The sequence below is a fragment of the Macrotis lagotis genome, chromosome 2 (assembly GCF_037893015.1).
Source record: "Macrotis lagotis isolate mMagLag1 chromosome 2, bilby.v1.9.chrom.fasta, whole genome shotgun sequence".
Lineage (NCBI taxonomy): Eukaryota > Metazoa > Chordata > Mammalia > Peramelemorphia > Peramelidae > Macrotis > Macrotis lagotis.
In genome coordinates this window covers 279535733-279560732 of record NC_133659.1, presented here as the reverse complement: position 1 = coordinate 279560732, position 25000 = coordinate 279535733, and the positions used below count along the sequence as shown (strand labels likewise).

The window sequence follows — 25000 nt, the reverse complement described above, 5'->3', positions numbered from 1 at the left end:
CTTTTCTTGAAAGTAGTTTCATGCTCTGGTAGTTAGTATCTTCTTTTTTTTTTAAAACATGATCAAACCACAACACTTAGAAGATAGAATGCAAATGTGCCAAAAAACATGTTATTAAATGTTATCCAGAAGTCTGGTTCAGGTCATTAAACCAGACACAACTTTCTCAAGACAGACCTTTGTCTTTAGAGTGAAAGGGAAATCTTTCCTTTTGACATGAAGTCAAGATGAGAAAACTTTAAAAGGGTACAAGTCATAGAAATACAGTATGGCCTTCTTCCAGAACTGATACTCAAGACTTAGCAAGTGTGAGAGACTGAAGCCATCTGAAACCTTCTCATTAAAATTTTAATCTCGTTTTCCTCTTTCTCTCTTTACTCTCCCTCTTACTCAGTGTAAGGTCATTCATTCTTCTTCTGACTGGTCATCATAGGGAGTTTACTTTAAAAATACTTTAATGGGAGTACCCAGAGGCTCTCAGCAAAGGTCATTTAATCCAACCAGATATCTCACATGATTGATCACTCAATATTCTTTTCTTATTGTTTTGACTGTGCTCATTATCTCCCTAGCTGTATTTTCCCAAGGATATTTTATCCTCCCCAAGAATACAGCTGCCACACACCAGGAAAGGAGTATACCATATATTAATAATGGGAACTTTGCTGCAGTTTTCTTTAATTCTGATCTTATTATGCCCACTATGCCCTTTTTCCAAATATTGTTTCCAGAACTTAATACAGTATCTATTATATGGTAGACATTTTTAAAAGTGTTGACTTTACATGCCTTTTTATTGTATTTAACCCTATTCTAACTCATTTAGTACCTGCCCATAAATTACAGAAATGTTTTTCCCTTCCTCTAGCACCTCCACATATGAGGCAACTATGGGTGGACTCACTTTTCATGCTCTGTTGTCCAAGTGATTTTAAGGGCAAGGAAAATATTTAATTTAACATTTGGGTTACTTTAAAAGATCTTTTTTTATTCTTGTTTTATAAAAGGTCATTATAGGCTTCCTTAGTGTTATCCTTTGGATAATGCTCAGAATTCTCTATTTGCTTTCTCAGGTTTTAAAAGAAAAACAATATAGATACATGCTACATAAGTTTAGCTGATCCTTTGATAATTAAGATATTCTTATTGGCATCTGTGTTTTTCCTCTAGGTTACTGAAACATTAATGGCAGCATTTAATTGGTTCACAACTATCTTTAGGGTAATAGCATGGACATGAGGAAATGATTGCACTGGGGAGAATAAAAGTTGGCCTTTAAAGGAATGCTGAAAAATTGAGGAAAATATTATTTTTAAAACATTTTCCTTACCTGTCCCTACCAAAAAAAAAAAAAGAGAGAGTGTTTTCTGTTATTCTTGGTGTCATTCAACATATTTCATAGAAGATTATGAAATCATAGTCTATTCCTTAATATCTAAAATTAGGGTTTGCAAAGCACTTTTATTTTCTCATTTGACACTTTAACAAATCTGTAAGTTAGGTTATTATTATTATTATTAATTATTACCATTTAACAGATGAGAAAACAGACTGAAAGAAATTAAGTGACTTGCCTAGGGTCATATAACTAGTAAGCATTTGGGACAGGAGCAAAACCAAGGTCTTTTTGCCTCCAAGTATGATGTCCAGTATGATGGAATGGGAGTCCAGGACCAGTCTCACAAGTAGATAGAAAAGATAGACATTTAATATTATGGAATTTCCTCTATTAGCCTCATTTCTTAAAGACCTTCATTATAAGGTAATATTTAGTTTTCTGCAAGCTAGTTAGCTAATATAAGCACAAAGAAACTTATTTAACTGATTTCATTTACTCATTACCTCCTAGGGTAGAGGGGAATTACAAAGAAATGGGATGTAGGAAGGTACATGTTAATAGAGAAAATTAATAATTATGCTTATGACTAAGGGCTACAGGGAGCCTGTGGAACACATCAGGGCCTGAGAATATGGGACATAATCAAAATAAATTGATAGATATTAAGTTCCAATTATGTCCAGTGCACTTTTTTAGATGCTATAGAACAGTGGTGTCAAACTCAAATAGAATTTGCTCCAATAAACCATATGGAAAGATTCCTGACAACTGGATATTGGCTTTGAAAACCACATATAAATATTTATATTCTATTGCATTTTATTTATTTTGTTAACTATTTTCCGATTTTGTTGCCATCCCCATGTTGAATTTTCAATCACATTAGATTCTTTGCGACCCTGGGGTTTTCCTTGACAAAGTTACCTTCTCCAGCTCATTTTACAGATGAAGAAACTGAGGCAAACAAGGTTAAATGACTTGCCTGGAATCTCACATACACAGTTAGTAAAGGAATGATGCCAGATTTGAAGTCAAGAAGATGAGTCATTTTTACTCTTAAGTTCAGTTTTCTAAACACTGCACCACCTAGTTGCTCACTGTAAAGAATTCAAGGGGATAAAAAAGCCAGCCCCCATCCTCATGGAATTTACAGTCTCTGAAAGAGGTCACATTTAAGCATATCCCCAAAAGGTTCACTAAGGAATGCAAAAAAAAAAAATTGCTGAAACTAAGTAAAATTTTGCCTACTTAACAATTTCCTGAAGTCTCCCTTTAGAGAAGCTAAAAAAACAATGCATAGGTAAGCTCCTTCTGGGGGTTGACCAGATGGCTCCTACTGAGGGTTGTTTACGTTCTAAGCGTGTCTGTTAGTTTGGTTTTCTTTTCACTGTATATCTCCAACATCTTTATCTATTAGGCTGCAGCAGAAATAAAATTTGTATGGTAGAATAGATTGATTGCTAGCATCTTAGGTCCATTCCAATGTGCAATCCAATTATTGACCTAGAGCAGGTTGAAATCCTATGGAAGTCTTGACTCCTTCCTTGGATATTGTTGTCTTGGGACAAGGGTCATAAGAAAACAAATCCTAAACATAAATGAAGTATCAAACAAGAAAACTTTCCTTGCTTGCTTCCGGAAATCTAGGGTTACTTGTGAAGTGAAGGGAACAGTTTCCAAGTGACCTTTGATTTAAGGGGTTTTGAATATGTAGTTTGGATACTGGAATGAAATTTGATATTGAAATGGTATCTAGTAAATGCTCTGGAAAATTTTGATAAGATTGATCAGTTCATGATGCCTGGATTTAGAAGTAGAATTTGGGGTACTTGGTTTTCTCTCTTTCTCTTTGCATTTCCTTTGATCTTTGAAAGAGTTTTGCCTATGGCACAGAATTTCAAAGGGTAGGGCACCCTGATGAACAAAGTCAACAAAACTTCAATTTTTTTATTTGTAAAAAAGAGGAAAGAAGTTGGACCCATCTGAGCTTTGCAGTCCTTTCTAGTTTCAAATCCATAATCCCTCCTTCAAAATTGCCCATTAGGAAGACATCAACAACTAATATAAAAACCTATCTTTCCATCTCAGTACATGAAGAACCAGTAGTAGGAAAATTTGATCAACAGATAGAGAATGCCTTTAGTTCAGATGCTTTTCCCATAATTCTACTCACATAGTGTCCCTCTTCGCCTTTCTGTGTTTTTGTTTCTTTCAGAGGGTTTCCAGAATCTCATAACCTTGTTCTTATAGATGGATGTGCATGTGCCTGTTACTTAGCAATTTCTTGTCTAGGGACCTCTCTTCTTGTTTTGTGAGTAGGGCCAGGGATCATTAGTAAGCAATGTCACTGATCAAACAACTACACAAGAGTCATTATTCACCTTTGCAATTTATGTACTTATGAAAGGAGGGTTTTCTCTAATAACAATTTTGGGAGAAAATGATCTAAAACAAAATACTGTATTCTGTCTCTCAGGTTTGGATGAGTAATTTTACCATTGTAGGGAATTCGTGGTGAGGAAATGTTCTTTAAAATTTGGATATGTAATTGCTTTTTTGTTTGTTTGGTTTGTTTTGCAAGGCAATGGGGCTAAGTAACTTACCTAAGGTCATACATACAGATAATTATTAAGTGTCTGAGTCCAAATTTGAACTCAGTTCCTCCTAACTCCAGGGCCAGGGCTCTATCCACTGTGGCACCTATATAACTGCTTTGCTATAGAGTCAACCTCTTAACTGAGAGGATAAGATCCTTGCCCAGAGTTTCATAATCAGTATGTGCCTAAGGTGGGGCTTAAGCTTGAGTCTTCCTGACTAAGAAGCTAGCTCTCTCTCTCTCTCTCTCCTCTATACTCCCTCTTTTTATAATAATAAAACTAATGTAATATATCTTAATAACTGGCATTTTTATAGAAGGATTATAAAATCCTTTATATACATACTCTCACCTGAACTTCTCTATTATTCTGTATAGTAGCCATTAAAGATCTTGTTATCCCTACCTTATAGATAAGAAAATGGAGATCAAGATAAGTTCAATGAATTACCCATGATGACACAGCCAGAAAGTGTCAGAGTTAACATTTTAACTCAGTTCTCTCTGACTCCATGTCTAGCTCCTATTAAGGAGCCCAATTCTTTTATGACTCCAGGTCTACAGTTATCCCTTCTACACTGTGCGACTTTCCTTTTCACAGTTTCAGTATATTGTGGGTTGGCATAGAAAATTAAATGGAAAATTTTGGCGAGATTTGTGGAAGTGATAGACAACATGCAAAGGCCAGTCAGTAGCACAGAGAAAGTTTAGAAACTCAGAAATACAGGATTGTTATTTAAAAAGGCATTCTGATAGATTTGGTATCATAAGAAATCATGGAAATGATTTCAAAGAAATCAAGGAAAATGAAGATGAATGGTCTACCCCTACAGATTTTACATGGAAGAGATGACTGTAGTTTTCTTTCCACTAGTCCTGCTCCATCACTTCACTATGGATACATATATACATAGAGGTGACCCTGGGTATGATGACCATTCCTGTGGAATACAAATTGATAGGCTCCACCATGTTAGGAAATATGGCTCCAACAACAGCTAGCTGAGGTCTAGCTTCAACTAAGTTCCCAGAGTAGTGTTTCACTAGGAAGCTGGTCACTTGGTGATGAATTCAATGGCTATAACATCCCATGTATGTAACAAATAACAAGATATTGTAGAATGTGTCATAGAAAGAAAACATAATAGACTGTAAAGGCCACCTGATATGAAAAAGACTTTTCCAGTGAGCAATTAGTAGTTATATAACCGAGCCAGGTGTCCTCTATGTCTCCATCTCTCTGCCTCTCTCTGTCTGTCTTTCTATTTTATCAATTATTGGACTACAGTTTATTAGAAACATTTTTAAAGCATCTGCTGTGTACCAATCACTATATTTAATGCTTGGGGATACAAAAAAAGCAAAAGAAAACCTTCAAGGAGCTCATAGTTCAATTCACTTAGCACAGGATCTGGTACAGAGTAAGAACTTAATAGATATTGATTGATTGATTGGAAGAGGAAACAAGCAAACAAATAGATATGTATATATGTACACATGGATACATTTACTACATGTATAAATACATTTATGTATTTGTGTGTATATACCTAGATATGTAAGAAATAATTAAAAGAGAGAAGAAACTAGAATTAAGAGGGGTTGGAAAAGACTTCCTTAGAAGATGAGATCTTATTTGAGACTTGAAGGAAGCCAGGAAAGTGAGGAGGTACAGATGAAAGAGAATATTCCAGGCATGGAAGTGGTGGTAGTAGTAATAATGGTAGTGGTGGTGGTGGTAGTTGTAATAGTAGTAGTAGTAGAAACAATGATAGTGGTGATACTTATTGGTGGTATAAATGACAGTGATGATGGTAGTTGTAATAGTAATAGTGGTAGTAGTGATATTAATGGTGCTAGTAGTGGTAGTAGTGGTAGTGCTAATAAGAGTGCTGGTGGTTGTAGTGGTAGTAGTAGTTGAAATGGTTGTGATTTCAGTGCCAAGAGATAGAGTGTCTTATTTGTGAAAGAGCAAGGAAGCCAGTGCTACTGGATTGAAAAGAATATGGTGGAGAGCATGGTATGAGAAGACTGAAAAGATGGGGGAAGGCTAAGTTATGAAGAGTTTAGAATGCCAAATGGAGAATCTTGTATTTTTGATCCCAGAGATGATAGGGAGCCACTAAAGTTTATTAAGAAGGAGAGTGACATGATCAGACCTTTGTTTTAGGAAAACCATTTTAGTGGCCGAGTGAAGGATGTATTGGAGTGGGAAGAGAATTGAGGTAGGCAAACCCATCAGCAAGTTATTGCAAAAGACTAAATATATATTCACACAATGTTACAGAGGTCAAATCAACAGATCTTGGCATCATTCAATATGGGGAAGGGGATGACAAGTTGAGAGATAATGAGTCAAGAATGATTCCTAAGTTGTAAGCCTGAGTGATTAGAAGGTCTACAACTACCACTACCACTATTACTGCCACTTCAACCACTACTACCACAACCACTTTCACCACCATTTCTACTACTACTACCACTTCATCCACTACAACAACCACCACTCTTACTACCACTACTACCACCATTACTATCTATTATTAGATTACTACTAGTAATTTACTGACTATTACTACTATCACCACCACCACTACAACTACCATCACCACTACCATTTATACCACTACTATCACTGTTTCTACTACTATTACAAATATACTACCACTACCATTAGTACTGCTATCACCACCACTACCACTACTATCACCATTACTAACACTATAATCACCACCACCACTAATAATAATAATAATAATAATAATAATAATAATAATAATACCGAATATCTAAATAATGCTTTAAGATTTGCAAAGTGCTTTACAAATATTGTCAGATTTGTCCTCATAACAAGCCTGGCAGATAGATGCTATTTGTATTACCATTTTACACATGAGGAAACTGAGGCTAACAAGAGTTAAATGATTAGATCCAGGTTCCACAGTTAGTAGATGTCTTTGCTAAATTTAAACTCAGGTCTCCGTGACTTCAAGTCTAGCATCCTTTATTCCCAGTACCATCTAATTGCCAATGAAGTCACAGTATCAGTCCCTATCTTTGTACATTATTCAATGATTGCTTTTGAAGTATCTTTTACTTTTTTTTACTACTACCTTTGGCTTTTAAATTGATGTCATATTCTAAAGACAAGGACCCATTATGGCAACATATTATTTTTAAACCCCCCCCCTCAGTTCAGTGGATTGATTTAGATTGTAAATAATGCAGAAACTTTCTATTGTTTTAAAATGTCCTTTCCTTAATAATGTCTTCTTAATTACAGAGCAAAGAGATTGCATTCCAGCTTCATGAGGATTTAATGAAAGTTCTTAATGAGCTGTATACGGTAAGCTTCTGTTACTTTGCTTCTGCTACAAGAATTGTTTGGTTCTGAATCCTTGTTTGCATAAGCCTGTTTCATGTTAGAATTTATTCCAAATCAAACCAATGATGCATGTTTGCCTGGTGGAATATGCTTGCTAACCTAGTGGAAAGAGATGCTGCCTCTGTTTGCTTCCCACCCCTTGCATGTATGTGGTGAGTACTATTTTTTAAATACTGTACTTTTTAAAATCCTACCCATCTTAAACGGGCCATTTCCAAGATTACAACAATTTGAAGTTATTTTATCTTGATGCTTTTGACTTTTTTCATCCCTGTTTCAAATAAATTGGCTGTTTAGTTAATGACTTAAGTAAGTTTTATTTGCTTCTCCTTCATTTTTTTCCTCTCTCTTCTTTAATTTTGCATGGAAAGAGAAAGCCAGTTATTCAGTTTTATTAAAGATGCTATATGTAAGGAAATTAAAATCTTAATTAAAATTACTTCATTCAAGCATAACCAAAAATCTGTAAAGAGAAATTTCGAGTGCAAAATAAACTTCATCCCCATGTTAGTTTAAATAGAAGTATAAATTTTGAATTTTGAAGATTCTCTCCTATATTATCATCATGTATCACATCAATCAAAATTCTTTATGGAATCATAGAAACCTGGATTTTTCTAGGTCTGTAACCTCACTGCTATCCTCAAATCCCCCCTCTTCCTCAGTCCTTACTTAAACAGTTGACAAACCTTGTCATTTTTGACTTCATAATAAAATATAAATTTCTCTGCTTGGTTTCTGAAATCCTTCACTTTTCATTAGATTTTAAAGTCCTTCACTTGGCTCCAACCAGTCCTTTCAGTCACTTTATATGTTAATTTGTGGTCCAGGTACTTGATCCTCTTTCTCTGTTCCTCATAAATAGCACTTGCTCCCATTCCCATGCCTCCCTACTTTCCCTAATACTGAAATGCATCACACTTAGCCTCCTTTCAATACACAATCCAATCACCATCTTCTACCTGAAGTCTTTAAAAGTTAGTGCTTCCCTTCTTTAATTTTATATGTATTCTTTGCATATTTATGTGTATGTGTATCAACTAGTAGAATATAAAACTCTTGAAACTAGGATGTTTCTTTTTTTCCTTGATATCCATAATGCTTAGCCCTACTTTTGGAATATCGTAGGTGCTTAATACATGCTTGTCGATTGATTGATTAATGGATTGATTGATTGATTAAATTTGAGGAGCCTGCATGTTGGTTGCATGTAACTAACAAGTACCAATCTGGCCTTTACTTGAACAGTTCATTGTCAAAGAGCTTAGAATATTAAAAGTTGTATTTTTGAACAGTTCTGATTGTTAGGAAGTTCTTCCTTATAATTAAAGCTGTTTCCTTGTAATTTCACAGTTTTCTCTGGAGCCACACAAAATGAATCTGGTACCTCTTTCTTGTGTTCTCTCTTGTAAGGACTATTTTCTGATTTTCAGGTTAACCATCTCCAATTCATTCCATTGATCCTTAAGAAAGTTTCAGATCAAATCATCATCCTAATAATCTCCTCCCTCACAAATTTGTGAATAACCTTCTTTGATTTCTATCAGTTTTGTTTTAAAAGATAATCATGGAGCAGCTAGGTGGTATAATGGATAAAGCACCGGCTCTGGAGTCAGGAGTACCTGGGTTCAAATTCGGTCTCAGACACTTAATAATTACCTAGCTGTGTGGCCTTAGGCAAGCCAATTAACCCTATTTGCCTTGCAAAAAAACCTTTAAAAAAAAGATAATCATGGCATACAAAATCAGTTTTTAATTGTGAGAATAATACAAATTTGTGTAGACTATAATTATATAGGATTATTCCTTCTGGGTAAATCTGTTTGAATTGACACATAATTGAAATATAAATACTCCTTACTAAATCCTTAAAATTCTGAGAAAATTTTTTTGGTAAATAAAATTTTTGAAAATTGGATCATTTTGATGAATTAAATGCATTTGCTCTTTAAAGAAATCCTGGGATCAATTTTTTTTTTGTAAAACAAAGAAGGCTGTGGTAAAATGAACAGTCACACTCCCCCCCACCTCCTATTCATATGTTATGCAGATCTGGATTTTCAATTAAAAGTTTTGGTTAAATCCTAATATGCCTTTACTTAAAAATAAGGATTTTTTTAGAAGGTGTGTTCATCCTTAGAAGAAGTTAAGATTTCTCATGGTGTCATGATGATGACCATTAAAAACATTATTTGTTATGGTTCTGCTTGCCTTGGAAAAGTCATATTTATTCCTAATCAGAAGTAATGAAGTTGAAAGTTGGCTAATTAATAATGTGTGACTATATTTCTATGGTTTACTTATTTCTGATTACCTAAGATCTCAGCAATTTCCTGAAATGTTCATTTAAACTTTAATTAAATGTGTGATGGGAATTTTAAGTGGCTGAACAAAAATAAGTGCAATAACTAAAATCCCTGCTTAATTTTTGCAAAAGAGGGAATTGTGTTGCTTTTCCTTGTGCTTTGTTACTTGTGTTTCCTTATACTTGAAGAGGATTCTCTTAAAAAGGAGTAGATCAGAGCCCATCCAGGATTCTTGTCCCTGGTTTCCACTTTCTTTATAATTTTATAACTAGTTCATTTGAAAAATCTAGGCAGGCAGAGTTGGAAGGGACACTATATAGACATATATCTAGGAATCCCCTCTATAGACTACCTAAGTAGACATCCAGACTTCACTTGAATCTTCTAGTAATCCGGAAACCACTTCTTCCTAACAGAGGTCAATACACTTTTATATTGTTGAAACTGTGAGAAGTTCTTCCCATATATTAAGATTAAAATGAACGTTTACTAGATGTGTGATCCTGGGCAAGTCACTTAACCCAGATTGTCTCACTAAAAAAAAAAAAAAAAAGATTAAATGTTCTTTTAAAAAAACATTCATGCAGTATTTCTACTTCAACCTTCAGGGACAAATCTAGCCTCTCTTCGATGTGACAGCCTTTCAAATACTTGAAGAATGTTCTATCATACTTAGTAATTGATAATAATAGCTAATATTTATATATAGATAGAGCACCATGCCTAGAGTCAGGAAGGCTCATCTTCCTGAGTTCAAATCCTGCTTACTTACAAACTCTGGGCAAATCACTTAACCCTGTTTCCCTCAGTTTCTTCATCTGTAAAATGAGCTGGAGAAGGAAGCAGCCAATCAGTCCAGTATATTTACCAATACCAAACGACCTCAGGAAGTCAGCATAACTGAAACAACTTAACAACAACATAGTGTCCCTGGAAGTTTGCAAAGTTACTTATAGATATTATCTCATTTTATCTCCAAAATAATGCTGGAAGATAAGTCCTATTATTGAGACTGATAGTTTAACTGACTGTTCAGGGTCTCCCATCTAGTAAATGTCAGCTCTTCCTGATTCCAGACTCTATCTACTGTTCTACCTAGCACCTTCACTTTAAATTTCTTCAATTCTTTCAGCTAATCCTAATATAATTCACTATCCAGTCCTTTTACCATTATAATCATCTCTTCATCAACTCCTTTGATTATATTGCAGTTTGACATTGTCATCCCAAAAAATGTGATGAGCAAAGCTAAATATTATACTCCATATATAGCACATGTGGTCTAGCAGTGATAGAGTACAAGGAGAAAATTACACCCCTCATCCTGAGTACTGGCCCCTTTTAATGAAGCCTAAGAAGATGCGTGAAGATGTGTGTGTGGTGCGCGTGCGTGCTTTCTGACTGCCAAATCACACTAGCGTTCTCTAGATCTCTTTTTACATAAACCGATTTCTATCCATCTCTCCTTTCTTCACTCACTATGAGTTGTAGGGTTGTTGTTGTTGTTAATGTTGTTCTTAAGTTCACGTAGGTCTTGACATTTAATGCCAGTCAGTTATATCCAATTATATTTGACCTGTCATTCTAAACTTCTGGTATATTTTTTGGATCCTGACTTAGTCATCCATTATGTCAGCTGTCCTATCCACAATCATATCACTTACAAGTTCAAAAAGTGCCATTCTGACCTTTATCCAAGACATTAATAAAAATACTAAATAAAACAAATTTCTGGTACATTGAACAGACATTTCCCTCCAAGATGACATTGATCCTTTAATGACTACTCTTTGAGTCTTGTCACTTGGCCATTTTTTAACTCACCCGCTATACTTTCATTTAGTCTTCAAAGTTAGTTTGCAAGATTTTTTCCAAATCCTGTTCTGAAATCTAGTTATACTATATCTGTAACATTCTCCTAATTTTCTAATCTAGTAATTCACATTCCAAAATGTAATGAACTTGGCCAGGCATGGCCTATGTTTGAAGCTATCTTAGCTCTTAATAACCAGTAATCTTGACTTTTCTCTAAATGTTAAGACACTATCTTTTTTATAATACACTCTAGAAATTTGCTAGTCATCAAGTCAAGCTAATTGGTTCACAGTTTGCCAATTCTACCTTTCCCTTTCCCACTAGTACCCTTTTGAAAAACCAAGACAATATTGAACCTTCTGCAGTTCTCCTTTTTTCAGGCATCACTGTTGATATCTCAGTACTAGTTAGACTGGACTTAATGGATTGAGTTTATCAAAGACTTTACCATCACCTCACTTATATCAGTTCTCAGCTCCATGCTAATCAGCATTTTTGTGTTCTTCCCAATCTGAACATTGTCCTCCTTGACAGAGAAAATAAAAACAAGAAATAAAGAGTTTTACTTTACCATGGATAAAGTGCTTGATTAGCAAATTGGCCTGTCTCCTTGGGATTTTTTTTTTGCAAGGCAAATGGGGTTAAGTGGCTTGCCCAAGGCCACACAGCTAGGTAATTATTAAGTGTCTGAGACCGGATTTGAACCAAGGTACTCCTGACTCCAGGGCCAGTGTTTCATCCACTGCTCCACCTAGCCGCCTGTCCTTGGGATTTTCTTTCTAAGATCTTGGAGTAGTTTGCTATTTCCTTCTTTACTGGCAAAGAGGAGTTAAGTGTCTTGCCCAAGGTCAACACAGCTAGCAGGTTTTTAAGGCTATATTTGAATTTGGGTCTCCTGACTCCAAGCCTGTGCTCTATCCACTGTTATTCCACGATATACATTACATCTATTCAGTAGATATTCAGGATCAAAATAGAACACTGGTGTTGGGAAATACAGATTAAAGCAAACAAAGATAGTCTCTACTCTCGAAGAGCTTATATTCTAATTGGGCAAAACAACATATAAAAAGAAGAGAGGGGTGAAGAGATGGAATTAAGAGGATGGTACTTTTGCAAAGACAAAGCACGAGACAAGGAAGAAAGAACATAGAGTCCAAAAAGTGATGAGTGAAGTGAATAACTGAAGTCTTTCCTAAAATGGTGGTCCCAGGAATTAAATCACCAGTCAGGAGAATACAACTATTAATAATATCACCATCATTATAGTTGTCTTCCCCGAGCATATCTTTTGAAATTCTTCATAACCTCTCCCAGGCGCCTTGGTTTAAAAAAAATTATTTTGCAATTTTTTACAAAAGGAAAACTGAAGGGGCAGCTAGGAGTCGTAGTGGATAAAGCACTGGCCCTGGAGTCAGGAGTACCTAGGTTCAAATCCGGTCTCAGACACTTAATAATTACCTAGCTGTGTGGCCTTGGGCAAGCCACTTAACCCCATTTGCTTTAACAAAAGAAGAAAGGAAGGAAGGAAGGAAGGAAGGAAGGAAGGAAGGAAGGAAGGAAGGAAGGAAGGAAGGAAGGAAGGAAGGAAGGAAACTGAAAGCATAGTTGGACTTCAGAACTTTTTGTACCAGGAATTGTGTAAGTATTCTCTTAACTTAGGAAAGCTATGTGATGGAGGGAAACATTGAACATACAATTGGAAGATTAGATCCACCACTCACTAGCTCTAGTGGCCTCAGCAAATTAATTAACACAAACCCTTCTGAGTTCCAACCTCCCCATCTGTAAAATGGCCATAATGCTCATACTACTTACCCCTCCAACATGGTTATTCAGAAAGTACTTTGGAAACCACAAAGTTAGCCATTATTTCATAAAAAAGGTCAAAGGCAAAAGAGAAGTTTGAAGGGCAGCTAGGTGGTATAGTGGATAGAGCACGGGCCCTGGAGTCAGGAGTACCTGAGTTCAAATCTGGCCTCAGACACTTAATTACCTAGCTGTGTGGCCTTGGGCAAGCCACTTAACCCCATTGCCTTGTAAAAAAAAAAAAGAGAGAGAGAGAGAAGTTTGATTGCAATGAACTCAAAAGGAGAGAGCTCTGTGCCATTTTTGAACTGGAACTGATCCTAGACTAGGATTGCAAATGGAAATTGAGATTTATTGATTATATTTTCAGACTTGAATAAAAGAAGCCAAAGCTTCCAAAGACTATGATCAGAAATAGTCAATTAAGGTGAATGCATTCTCAGTGAGGTCACTGAAGGTTGCTTGACCTCTTCCAAACCAATTCACCTTTGTGTTTCAGTCTTCGAATCAAAGAATAATGTGAGTTGTGATGAGGTTTGAATTAGATATTCTGTACAGCACTTCAACCTCAAGAGAAAAATTATGCCATAACTCTGTGGCACTGCTCCGGCAAGACTAAGGGTCAGTCATGTCCAGGGGGAAGAAACCTTTGGATGATGCTCATAATTCCAAAGAAGCAAAGAGATGATATTTGGCCTCCCTTGTGCTTAAAATGGAAATGTCATAATGGATCTTTGTTTCCATGAAATTGATCTGTCCTGGTTTATCATTTGTATAATTTGTACTGGAAGGAAAGGAAAAAAATATGAAATATTAGAACACTGGATTCAGGGTTAGAGAAACTGGATTAGTCTTTCTTGCCAATGATGAGCAGATTGACTCCGAGCAGATAATAGTCTTCCTCTATTTCATCACCTTTTTATATGACCTCTTTATTATGGAGACTGTGGATTTTTGAGGTTATATACTTAGTGTAATAAATGCCTGGAAATAAAGATGCTCACTATTGACCAGGGATTCTTAACTTTTTTGATATGATGGAACCCTTTGGCAGAATTGTTCTTTTAACTATATAAAATAAAAAATACATAAAATTATTTAAAAATCCATTATATTTGAAGTATTTTTAATTTATGGAATAAACAAGCATTTCCATAACATAGTATAATACTAAAAAAGTGATTTTTTTTCCATGAAACTGCAAATCTATTATGTGCAGTTTGCTATTCGATTTAAATATATGATAATGTCATCATGTAAATTTTTAAATTTATTTCTTCCTTCCCCCCAAAATAGAATTAACACAGCATTGCGGAGGGAAGTTCACATACCCCAGGATAACAACCCTTGTTCTTGTGAATATAATACAAATATTGTTATTATAATTTACTTTTCCCTTACATTGAATTTTTTTTATTTTTTCTTCTTTTTTTAACATTGAATTTTTATAGCATTTTTCTTATAGGTAGTGTTTGCTGACTGACTGAAGTAATGTTACAATCCAAACTTACTTTATTAATTAAGGGAGGTGTTGTCTGTGCCTGTGTGCATACATGTTACATGTATACCTTTACTATATCCTGTATACTCTACAGTCTGATTTAAGTTTTAAGTCTGGAAATTTCCAAGCTTTTGTTTTTTGGGGGGGGAAGGAGTTGGATAAGGTCTCTTCCAAATCTAAAATTCCCTGGTGTTGGATAACAGTGATAATTGCATCTCCTCAGGATTTTATAGATCGTCGAATGCTTTACCTACATTATACCATTTTTTTTATGTAGTTATCATTATTTTGTTTGTTTTGGGGTTTGGTTTTTTTGGTGTTTCAAATCAAACCCCAAACCATTTTGTAAGAGCAGTTTTAGGGTTAGGAAGTGTTTCTTTCAGAATTTTCTAGAACAGGGCTGAAACCTCTCATTTAACTTTCCTGGTGTGTGTGTCAACACCACCTGTTTGGCTCTGCACTCAGAAACTGCTGATTAGTGCTAAGTATATACAACATTTCCCACTCGTCTCTGTTTTCTTCTTCCTGGACTTCTCTATTGATTCCCATGACATCCTCGAATGGGAGTTGGAAAGAGTTTCAGGATAGCCCATTAGATTGCTAAACCTTTGTGGAGGAGGAAGTTTGAAGACAGCCTTGCCAGTTGTAATCAGATATTCTCCCCTGCCCGGACATGCCTTTGAAGCCCCTATCTCTTTGGAATGCTGACATGAAGGAGCCAGTTGTTTTTAAGAACTCAAGAGAAATCGTTTATCATCTCTAACCCTTCCTAGAAAAACCCCAGTCTTCCACAGCTAAAGCCATTGCTCTCTGGGCCTCCCCAAAGCCAAAACATAGATAATGCTGTTCAGTTGTACCAAAGAAACTTGCCTGAGGCAAGACTGAAAATGGTTTTGAAAGAACCCAAGGTACTTTCTATTCCTCAGGACAGATTTTCTCTGAGCTTCAGTGACTTTTGATTTCTTTTTTTTTTTTTTTAAATTTCCTATGTATTGAGAGGGGGAAGTGAATTTTATACATGTAAATACACACAGGTACATACATAGTAAAGCTGTATCCTCTGTCCTTGGGAGTGGGTTGTAAAGTAATATGAGTGAACATTTGTCACCAAATGCCAAACCTAGAAGAGCAACTATGGAAATGAGATACATCACCATCGTTCCCCCTTACCCCACCCTCTATTCCCATGAGAAACTTGCTGGAATACCAAATCTCAGTCAGACTACATGGAAAAGTTTAGGGGGGAAAAAGCAATCTATTTAGAAATAATTGACCTGACAAATTGTTTTCCTCTCTCCTTCCCCTGGTTTTGATTGGTAGATGTCTGCTGAAAAATGGAGAGGTTGATGTGCTCCTTTGAATTTGTGTCCAGTCACACATCTGAGTTCACATCTTTGTCTTTCCTCAGCTTCTGAGTTTCTGGCAGGTCATTTAACCAACCTGCATTTTGCTTTTATATGGAGTAGGGTGCTGTTGAGCCTATTATATATTTAGAATTAGAAGGGACCAGAAAGGTCATCTAGTCTATCTCCCTCTTTTTCACCATTGAGGAAAACTGAAGTCAAGGAAAGGGGAATAACTTCACCTCAAGTTGTTTTCAGGTTGGCCAAGGTCTCTTCCAAATCTAAGATTCCCCGGTAATGGTTAATGATGAGAATTGTTATTTACTTAGAGTTTTAGAGAGTGTAGAGAGCTTTACCTTTATTATGCCACTTTTTTGGTTTGTTTCTTTGAAGATGAAGAAACTGGTGGTCAAGGAGGCTAATCAATTTGATCTAGGTCACAAAGTTAATGTGTATGAAATATAGGGTTATTTAGTATTTTGTTCTGATTTCAAACCCATTAAATGATTCATGATTCTGACACATCAATTTTATTAGTATTTCTAAAACTGTTCCTCCTTCTTGAAGTACTAGTGGGTTGTTTCTTTATATCTAAAATAAGGAGGAAAGAAGTATCACACCTACCCAGAAATTATGAATTCATTGAAAAAAAAAAGCCAGGAAATGTCAAATACTGTGTGTTAATAGTAATTACATATTAGAACTGAAAAAAATCGAGAAATAAAAATAAAGATACTTTTTATAAGTTGATATAATAGAGATCATCTTTCATAACTAACTGAAGTCTTTAATCTATTTGGTTTTGTTGACTCTTGCTGGAAATTGAATTCAACAAATATTTACAATATTTATTGTACAGTACTGCACTAATGGATAGAGCTATGAAAACAAAAAATAATATAGTCCTCAAAAAACTTTATTCTATTTGGGGAGGGAAAACTATGCAATATACAAAAATAAACATGATAAAAAGGTAATTTATTAGTCTTGATCAAGTCCTGCCATCATTTTTTGTGATAAGTATTGAACCTTTTATTTTGATTCCAAATTATGATTTTATTAATATGGAGCACGTCTCATTAAGAAATTCCCTTTAACCATAGCAAATGTTTTTCTACCATAAATCCCTAGAGATATGCCTGAGCACTGAGAGTTTATGTGAGAGAATATCTAGTGATGGATCATTTTGAAAGGCAGTCATTGCAACTCCAACCATAAAGATTAGCACACCTAACAACATGGGATTCTAGAATTTAATTCCAAACCCTGTTTTTGATGACTCATGGAAATAGAGCTAATAATATCAGGGTCAAGCTGTAGACCTCAATTGAAGGTAACAAATACAGCAGTCTATCCTTACAAATATAAATCCTGTAATTTTTATGTCATAGAATAACATTTCATGGGTTGCTGAATGTCTTTGGTGCCTATAGAGTATAAATGTAGGAATGCCCCCCCTGCCACACACACACACACACACATTGGGTGAGGCTTCTATGGAGGATTCATGGAAGGACAGAGGCAAGAGTTATACAAGATAAGAAGACATGGAGATGTTAGGGTCTGCACCATTGAAAGAAATAACCACATTAAATGAAATCTCAGATTCATTAAAGTATAAGTAAAATATTCATTCCCCCTTAGGATAAATTATCTCTCAGTCATGTGTTGAAGTATTAAAACTAGGTGTGATTAACTGTAGCTTATATGCCTAATTAGAAATTGCTAAAGTGAAAACTTGTTTTTAAAAGATGACTGGTGCCATCCTATTGAACTATGACAGTCATATAGAAGAAGCCTGTAACAGATCTGTCATGGGAGCAGCCCAGCCTATACCAAGGAATATCTTGACTTTCCCTCTTAATGAACACTTAATGACTGATCAATAGCCAGTTGGGGGACTAATTAATGTCAGTGGGGTGATGGATACTCCTACATTATATCCCATCAATATAACAACATACTAGATTACAGGGATATTGTTCATTTCTGTTCTTCGCAACAGATTAAAAATGAACACAGAGACAATGGGGAATCCTAATATGAATTATAGCATCCATGAAATGGTGTATTGCTTTGTTTTCTCTGCCTTAAATCATTCAAAGATGACTGAGCAGATACTTTGTTTTTGTTTTTTATTTCCAGTTGAAATATTGAAATATTACTCTACCACCTACTACTGAAAAAAGACTGGTATTCCTATAAATATATTATTAATAATACCTTATATATATATAACTTTCCTAAAATAATAATTCATATAATGATATGGCTAAAAAAAATATTTCCTTATATAGGGATAGATGAATGATTTGTGATTTCCTTCAAAGTAGGTAAGAACCAAAGTGGAAAGTACTTAAAAATTCCCTGAGGCACAAAGAAATGATGTAATTTACTCATGGTCACAAAGTTCATAAGAGAGAGAGAGAGAGAGAGAGAGAGAGAGAGACAGGCAGAGATCTGAACCACAGCTTCTTATTTGCAAATCCAGAGCTCTTCCTGCTGCACCACACTGATTCTACTTTTTCTTTATGAAATAATTTTGAAACTTAAAGAAAAATTCAGTATATTCAGCACATAGAGTTAATTTTCCTTATTTCCCCCCTTCCACATGTAACATACAGGTTGCCATGGCAACCATCAAAAGACAGCAAAGAAGATCCCCAGCATATTGGGTAGACCTGACCTCTCCCCCCTTTACTATGATTGACTTATGGAGGGACATTGAAAAGATGAAGGAACGGATGAGATCTTTGCCTCCATCTGAGTATTTTAAGAATGCAGTTCACATATTATTTCCTACATCTTAGAACCTGTTAAAATCTCAGCTTGGCACATACTAAGTAATTAAGAAATGCTTTTTTTCATTTATTAATTCATTCATCTTATTTATCTGAAGGACTGATTAAGGCAATGACATCTCTTCTTTTTAATACTTTTTCATTCATACTTAGCCCTGTTCCTTTATGCTTTTCAAATTATTTTCCCATGTAATAATTCATTTGATCCCTCAACATGGGGGAAAGAGCCCTAAATTCAGAAGACCTAGAATTTGGACAGTAGGTTTGGAGTCATTCTCTATAGGAGTTGCACTTAGTAGTAGCAAACTAAATGTTTATTGAAAAAAAATTTATTCAATTACAAAATAATGCATATGTAGTAATAACATGAAGCAGTTTTTTCCAATAGTAAGGAAAAAAACCATTTCATGGTAGATGGAAAGTAAGACTAGGAAAAATGAGGTGGGGAGGGACTTCTTGGCATCTAATTATTGGAAAAGTAAGCTCCCTGTCTACAACCCAGCACATACCTGATTCAAACGTGTGCTTCCTTTTGTTATCATTCAGGGACCTGCCCTTGACTCATATCTGTTCTCTTTTATAATGGTATTTTTCTTTTAAGAACAGCCCCTTTTCTATCCCAAATATCAACTCAAGGCTGATTGAGAACCTTATTTGGAGCTAGATACATAGAATTATTTTTCTTTTTTCAATTGATATTTTATTTTATTTTTCTAATTACATGTTATGAAAGTTTTTCAGCATTCATCCAATTTATAAGTTACACCTTTTTCTACCACCCTCCTTTCCCACCCCACCCCACCCCATCCCTTCCCCTTGGCAGCAGTCTGTACTCCTATTAATAAAGTTCTATATGGTTTACAAGAGTGCTTTCTTCCTGCCAACCTGTGTGATCACCAATATAAGAAGACCCAATTTCATCCAGTTTCCCTGGGACTTGAAGTCATTCTTACTTCCTTTCTTTTGGTAATTTTGACTTGAATACTATAATTGAGCTAGAAGTTAAGATGCTGTGCATCCCTGACCTCTATAGTTATCTATTTTTGTTATTTGAATTTTTGTTATAAGTAATATTATTGTAAGTAATATTTGCATGTATATGCAAATAGAGGTACTTTCCATTTAGCCTCATTTTAAAATAAAAGCTAGCACTTATAGTTGTGTTTTAAGGTTTACAAAACACTTTACTTATCTCATTTGATTCTCACAAGGAACTCTGGGGTAGATACTATTATTATCATTATGTCTATTTTACAAATGAGGAAATTAAGGTAGATAAAAATTCAGAGATGTATTCAGCATCACACAGTTGACATATGTGTAAGGAAGGAATTGAATGTTTTTCATCATGAGTCTTTTACAATTATCTTCTTTCATTATATTGATGAGAATAGCCAGTTGATTATCTTTATAACACTGCTGTTGCTATGCACAATGATCTGGTTCTTATATCACTTTGCTCAGTTCATTAAAGGTAATGCCGTGTTTTGGGGGGTTGTTCTGTTTTTTTTTTTCTGAAACCACATCCTTCATCATTTCTTATAGTTTTTCATCACAATAATAGGCCATAACTTGTTCAGTCATTCCCCAATAATGAAGTTTCCTAATTTCCAATTCTTTGTACCACAAAAAGAGCTACTGTTTATATGGGTTCTTTTCTTTGACTTTGATTTCTTTGGAATATAGACTTACTTGGTAGCAGTATTGCTAAATCAAACAATATGTACAGTTTTAAACTTAACCTTTAAGCCTGATTCAACCCCAGCAGTTTCTCAAGTATACCCTTTCTCCCTCATCCCCTTCAGAATTTGTCATTTGTGATAGGTGTGAGCTGGTTCTTTAGAGTTGTTTTAATTTGCCTTTCTCTAATCAACAGTAATTTAGAGAATTTTTTCATATGACTATGGATAGCTTTGATTTATTCTTCTGAAAAATACCTGTTCATGTGCTTTGTGTATTTATCAATTTGAGGAATGGCTGTTATTTATAATATAATATATAATAAAATTTTAATATAAATGTATAAATAATATTGAGAAATGATTACTTTGTCAGAAAAATTTGCTTAAAATTTTGCACTACTACTTCATTGTAATGTAGTAATAATGTTAGCAAAATGTAGTTTACCTCTTATCTCTTTTAATTTGATCTAGTTTTGCTTTTTGCTTTGTTTGAAATTATATCACCCTGCCTTTTTTGTTTAGCTTCAGTTGAAACATAATAGATTTTACTCCAGCCTTTTAATTTAACACTGTGTGTGTTTTTCTATTTCAAGTGCATTCCTCATATATAAATTTAATTAGATTCTGGTTTCTAATTCATTTTATGGTTTAACTTATCCAATTCACATTCACAGGTATGATTATTAGCTCTATACTTCCCACCATCCCACTTTCTTTTGTTTATACTTCTTTCGCTTTTGCTTCTAAGCACTGCCTGTCTTCTCCTTTTTTGTGACCCCTCCTTCTATATCTCTTATTCCCTTCCTTTTCTATTTCCCTGTTGAACAAGATAATTTCTAAAGCCAATTGTGCATATATGTTTATATGCTTTATATGTTTTCTTCCTTGTAGGAATTCTAATGAGAGTGGTTCAACCACTGCCTGCTACCCCACCCCTATTTTCGACTATATAAATGCTCTTCCTTACACACCTTTTTTAGTGTGAGAAAAATTTCCCATTCTGCCTCTTTTTTCCCCTTTATTCAGCATCCTTCTTTCTCAACCCTTTTTTAAAGATCATCTCAACATTAAAGACTTATGAGAGCCCTCTATCTATATAGACTTCATCTAATTTTCCTAATAATGTTCATAGGTTTTATGTATATTCTTCCCAAATAGGAATGAAAACACTTTTAAAATTTATTGGATTCCTTATGATTTTTGTTTTTGTTTACCTTTTTATACTTCTCTTGAGTTTTGTGTTTGAATGTGAGATTTTCCTCCAACTCTGATCTTTTTTATCAGTAATGCTCAAAAGTCCTTTATGTCATTGACTATCAGTTTTTTTCACCCTAAATAATTATATTCAGTTTTGCTTGGTAGGATTTTTTTTTGGGGGGGGTTACAAGACAGTGGAGTTAAATGATTTTCCCACAGTCTCACAGCTAAGTAAGTATTAGATACCTGAGGCCAGATTTGAACTCAGGTCCTTCTGACTCCATGGTTGGTGCTCTATCCATTGTGCCACCTAGATACCCATATTCTTGATTATAATACTTGCTCCTTTGCCTTTTAGATTATTATATTCTACACTCTTCACTTCTTTAAAGTGGAAGTTGCTCAATTTTATGTGATACTGACTCTGGCTCCATTTAAATTGTTTCTTTCTAGCTGTTTGCACTATTTTCTCCTTGATCTGGGAGTTCTGGAATTTTACTATAAAATGTTCCTGGGAGTTTTCATTTTGGGATCTCTTTCAGGAGGTGAGCAGTAGATTTTTTTCAATTCTATTTTACCTTCTAGATCTAAGATATTGAGACAGTTTCCCTTGATAGTTTCTTAAATTAGGGATTTCTTGGTTCTTTTTTATCAGGACTTTTAGGTAGTACAATAATTCTTAAATTAGTTCTTCTCAACCTATCTTCCAAGTCATTTATTTTTCCAATGCGATATTTCACATTTTGTTCTTTTTTCTTTTATTGTTTCTTGCAGTCTTATGGAATCATTAGTTTCTGCAATTCTACTTTTAAGGATTCATTTTCTTCAGTGGCCTTTTGTACCTCGTTTCCTGTTTGATCAATTCTGTTTTTTAAAGTGTTCTCTTTTAACTGAGTTATTTTTGTTCCTATTCTGTTTTTTAAAGTAATTCTTTAGTGAAATTTTGTGCCTTTTTTTATCATTACAATTGTTTTTAAGGTGTAATTTTTCAGTATTTTTGTGCTTTTATAAAGTTGTTATTTTTCTTTTCATAATTTTCTCGCATCATTCATTTCTCAGTTTTTCTTCAACCACTTTTATCTCTTTCTTCAATTTTTTTCTGGAATTCCTTCTGGCCTTGGGTCCAATTAGTATTTTTCCATGTTGCTTTGTCTGTTGCTCTTTTCACATTATCATTTTCTGAGTTTGTCTTGATCTTCCCTGCCACCATGATAGATTTTTATGGTAAAGTTCTTTTTTGTTGTTGTTGTTATTTGCTTTTTCCAGTCTTCATGTCAAAGTCTCTGCTCACCTAGGGATGTGTCAAGCATCAGGCCTTTTCATGCTGCTATTTTTCAGACCTTATTCTGGTGATTTGCAAGTTTCAAGTTCTTCCAAGATGCTATGATCTAGGAAGAGATGTAGTCACTATCTCCTGGTATTTACCCAAGAAGGACCTCTGCTCCCTTGTATTCAAAGGTGTTAGTGTTCCTCAAGGCCCTAGAAGTCTGACCAGGTATCCAACTTTCTTGCAACTTAAGCTAGTATTCCTCTCTGCCTTGTAACTGTGACCAGGGCCCCTGCTTACTTGTAACCACAAGCATTCCTAGAATTCTGCCCCGGAGTTAGGTATGGGCAATAGAATTGCCAGTTGTTGCCTGCTAACACCAGCAAAAGTTCTTTTGTAAGCCCTTTCTAACTAGTTATCTAACCTTCATACTGTTTTCTGGGATAAGAACTGCAGAAATATGCTTCAAAAGTCACTTCCAAGGCCCCTTGCTTGTGTTGCTGCTGCTGCTGATCTTTGGGCAGGCTCTCACCTGGTGTCACAGGCCTTTCCTGGCAACTTCCCAAGTTGTCTTAAATCGGAAAAATGTCTTGCTCTAATCTTTTCTTGATTCTGCTACTCCAAAATTTGATTTGAGAAGTTAATTTAAAGATGGTTGGAGGGTAATGTTGGGTGGCTGCCATTATTTGCCATCTTGGCTCTGCCCCCAAGGTTATACCTCTTTTTTTTTTAGTTTGGTTTTTTTTTTTTTGCAAGGCAATGGGCTTAAGTGGCCTGCCCAAGGCCACACAGCTAGGTAATTATTAAGTGTCTGAGGCTGGATTTGAACTCAGGTACTCTTGACTCCAGGGCCAGTGCTCTATCTACTGCACCACCTAGCCACCCCTATAGCTCTTCTTTTTAATGATACTTTTGCCAGCCTGGGTCTCAGGAAGAAGCAGCTGGGAAAATTCAAAGGTTTCTGCTCATCTTCATTTTATTCTTTTCTTAATCATATAATACAATTTCCTAGTAAAATGAATCACCCCAGAAAAAGCAGGGCAGCTGCCCCAGCCTCACAACTCAGAGGTCGCCAAAGGCACTGCTGTTTAATTTCTCATTGGAGATGAAGTTCATTATTTCACCTCTCCAATGCAGCATCCACCTAAACAAGGGAACTCTGCACATCAACATATGAGCTTATATCTGTGATATAAGCTTGCAGATCTACTCTAGCCCATGGAGACAGCTTAGGCTAAATGGAGAGGCTACAGCCACCAAGCAGAGAGGCAGCAATTAGGGACTGTGGCAGACAGCTGATGGAGCCAGGCATCTTTTAGAGCCACCCTCCTGGGACACAGGAAACTTAGCCTAGGGTTGCCTTAGTATCAAGGGAAACCATTGCTTAGTGAGAAGGAACAATCAAGCATGCTGTTGTTTGGACCCAAAGGAGGGGAAATGGGAGAGGCAAGAAAGGGCAAGATATATGAATAATAGTGAGTGGTACAATTTGGCTGGGACATGAAGTAGAAAAGGAAGAGTAATTAGACATGAGACTGGAAAAAAAATGAACCCAGATTGTCAAAAACCTTGAATTACAGATAAAGGAGGCTTCATTAATAAGAAGCTATAAAGATTTTTGGGCAGATAGGTGATTTAATCAGAGTTGTGCACTAGGAAGATAAGAAGGGCTATGGTATAAAAAAGCAAGGAGAGAGGGAGGCTGTAAGAAACCCATTTGGGATGCTGTTTTAAAAGTCTAGGTGAAAAGTGATGTCTCTAAACTGGGATCACAGGATAATGAGTTAGAAATGGGAAGACCTTAGAAACTACCTAGTCAAACCCATTCATTTTACCGATGATGGAGCTGAGATGGTCAGGGTTCAAATGATTTATTCAAGATCATCTACCTAAGGGTTAATGATGGCTCGAATTTGAAGTCTAAATCCAGCCCTTCCAATTCCCTTGAGAGTTGACCAA

The 25000-nt window shown here is 35.4% G+C and overlaps 1 protein-coding gene across 3 annotated transcripts in view; it reads left to right on the top strand.

Moving 5' to 3' along the window:
- The window catches only part of SRGAP1 (SLIT-ROBO Rho GTPase activating protein 1), a 325104-nt gene that overhangs the window by 181699 nt on the left and 118405 nt on the right, over nt 1–25000 (top strand). For all 3 annotated transcript variants that reach the window (XM_074226225.1, XM_074226224.1, XM_074226226.1), the window contains exon 4: nt 7219–7281. In XM_074226225.1, the coding sequence (XP_074082326.1) occupies nt 7219–7281 (63 nt within the window). The remainder of the gene's footprint in view (nt 1–7218; nt 7282–25000) is intronic.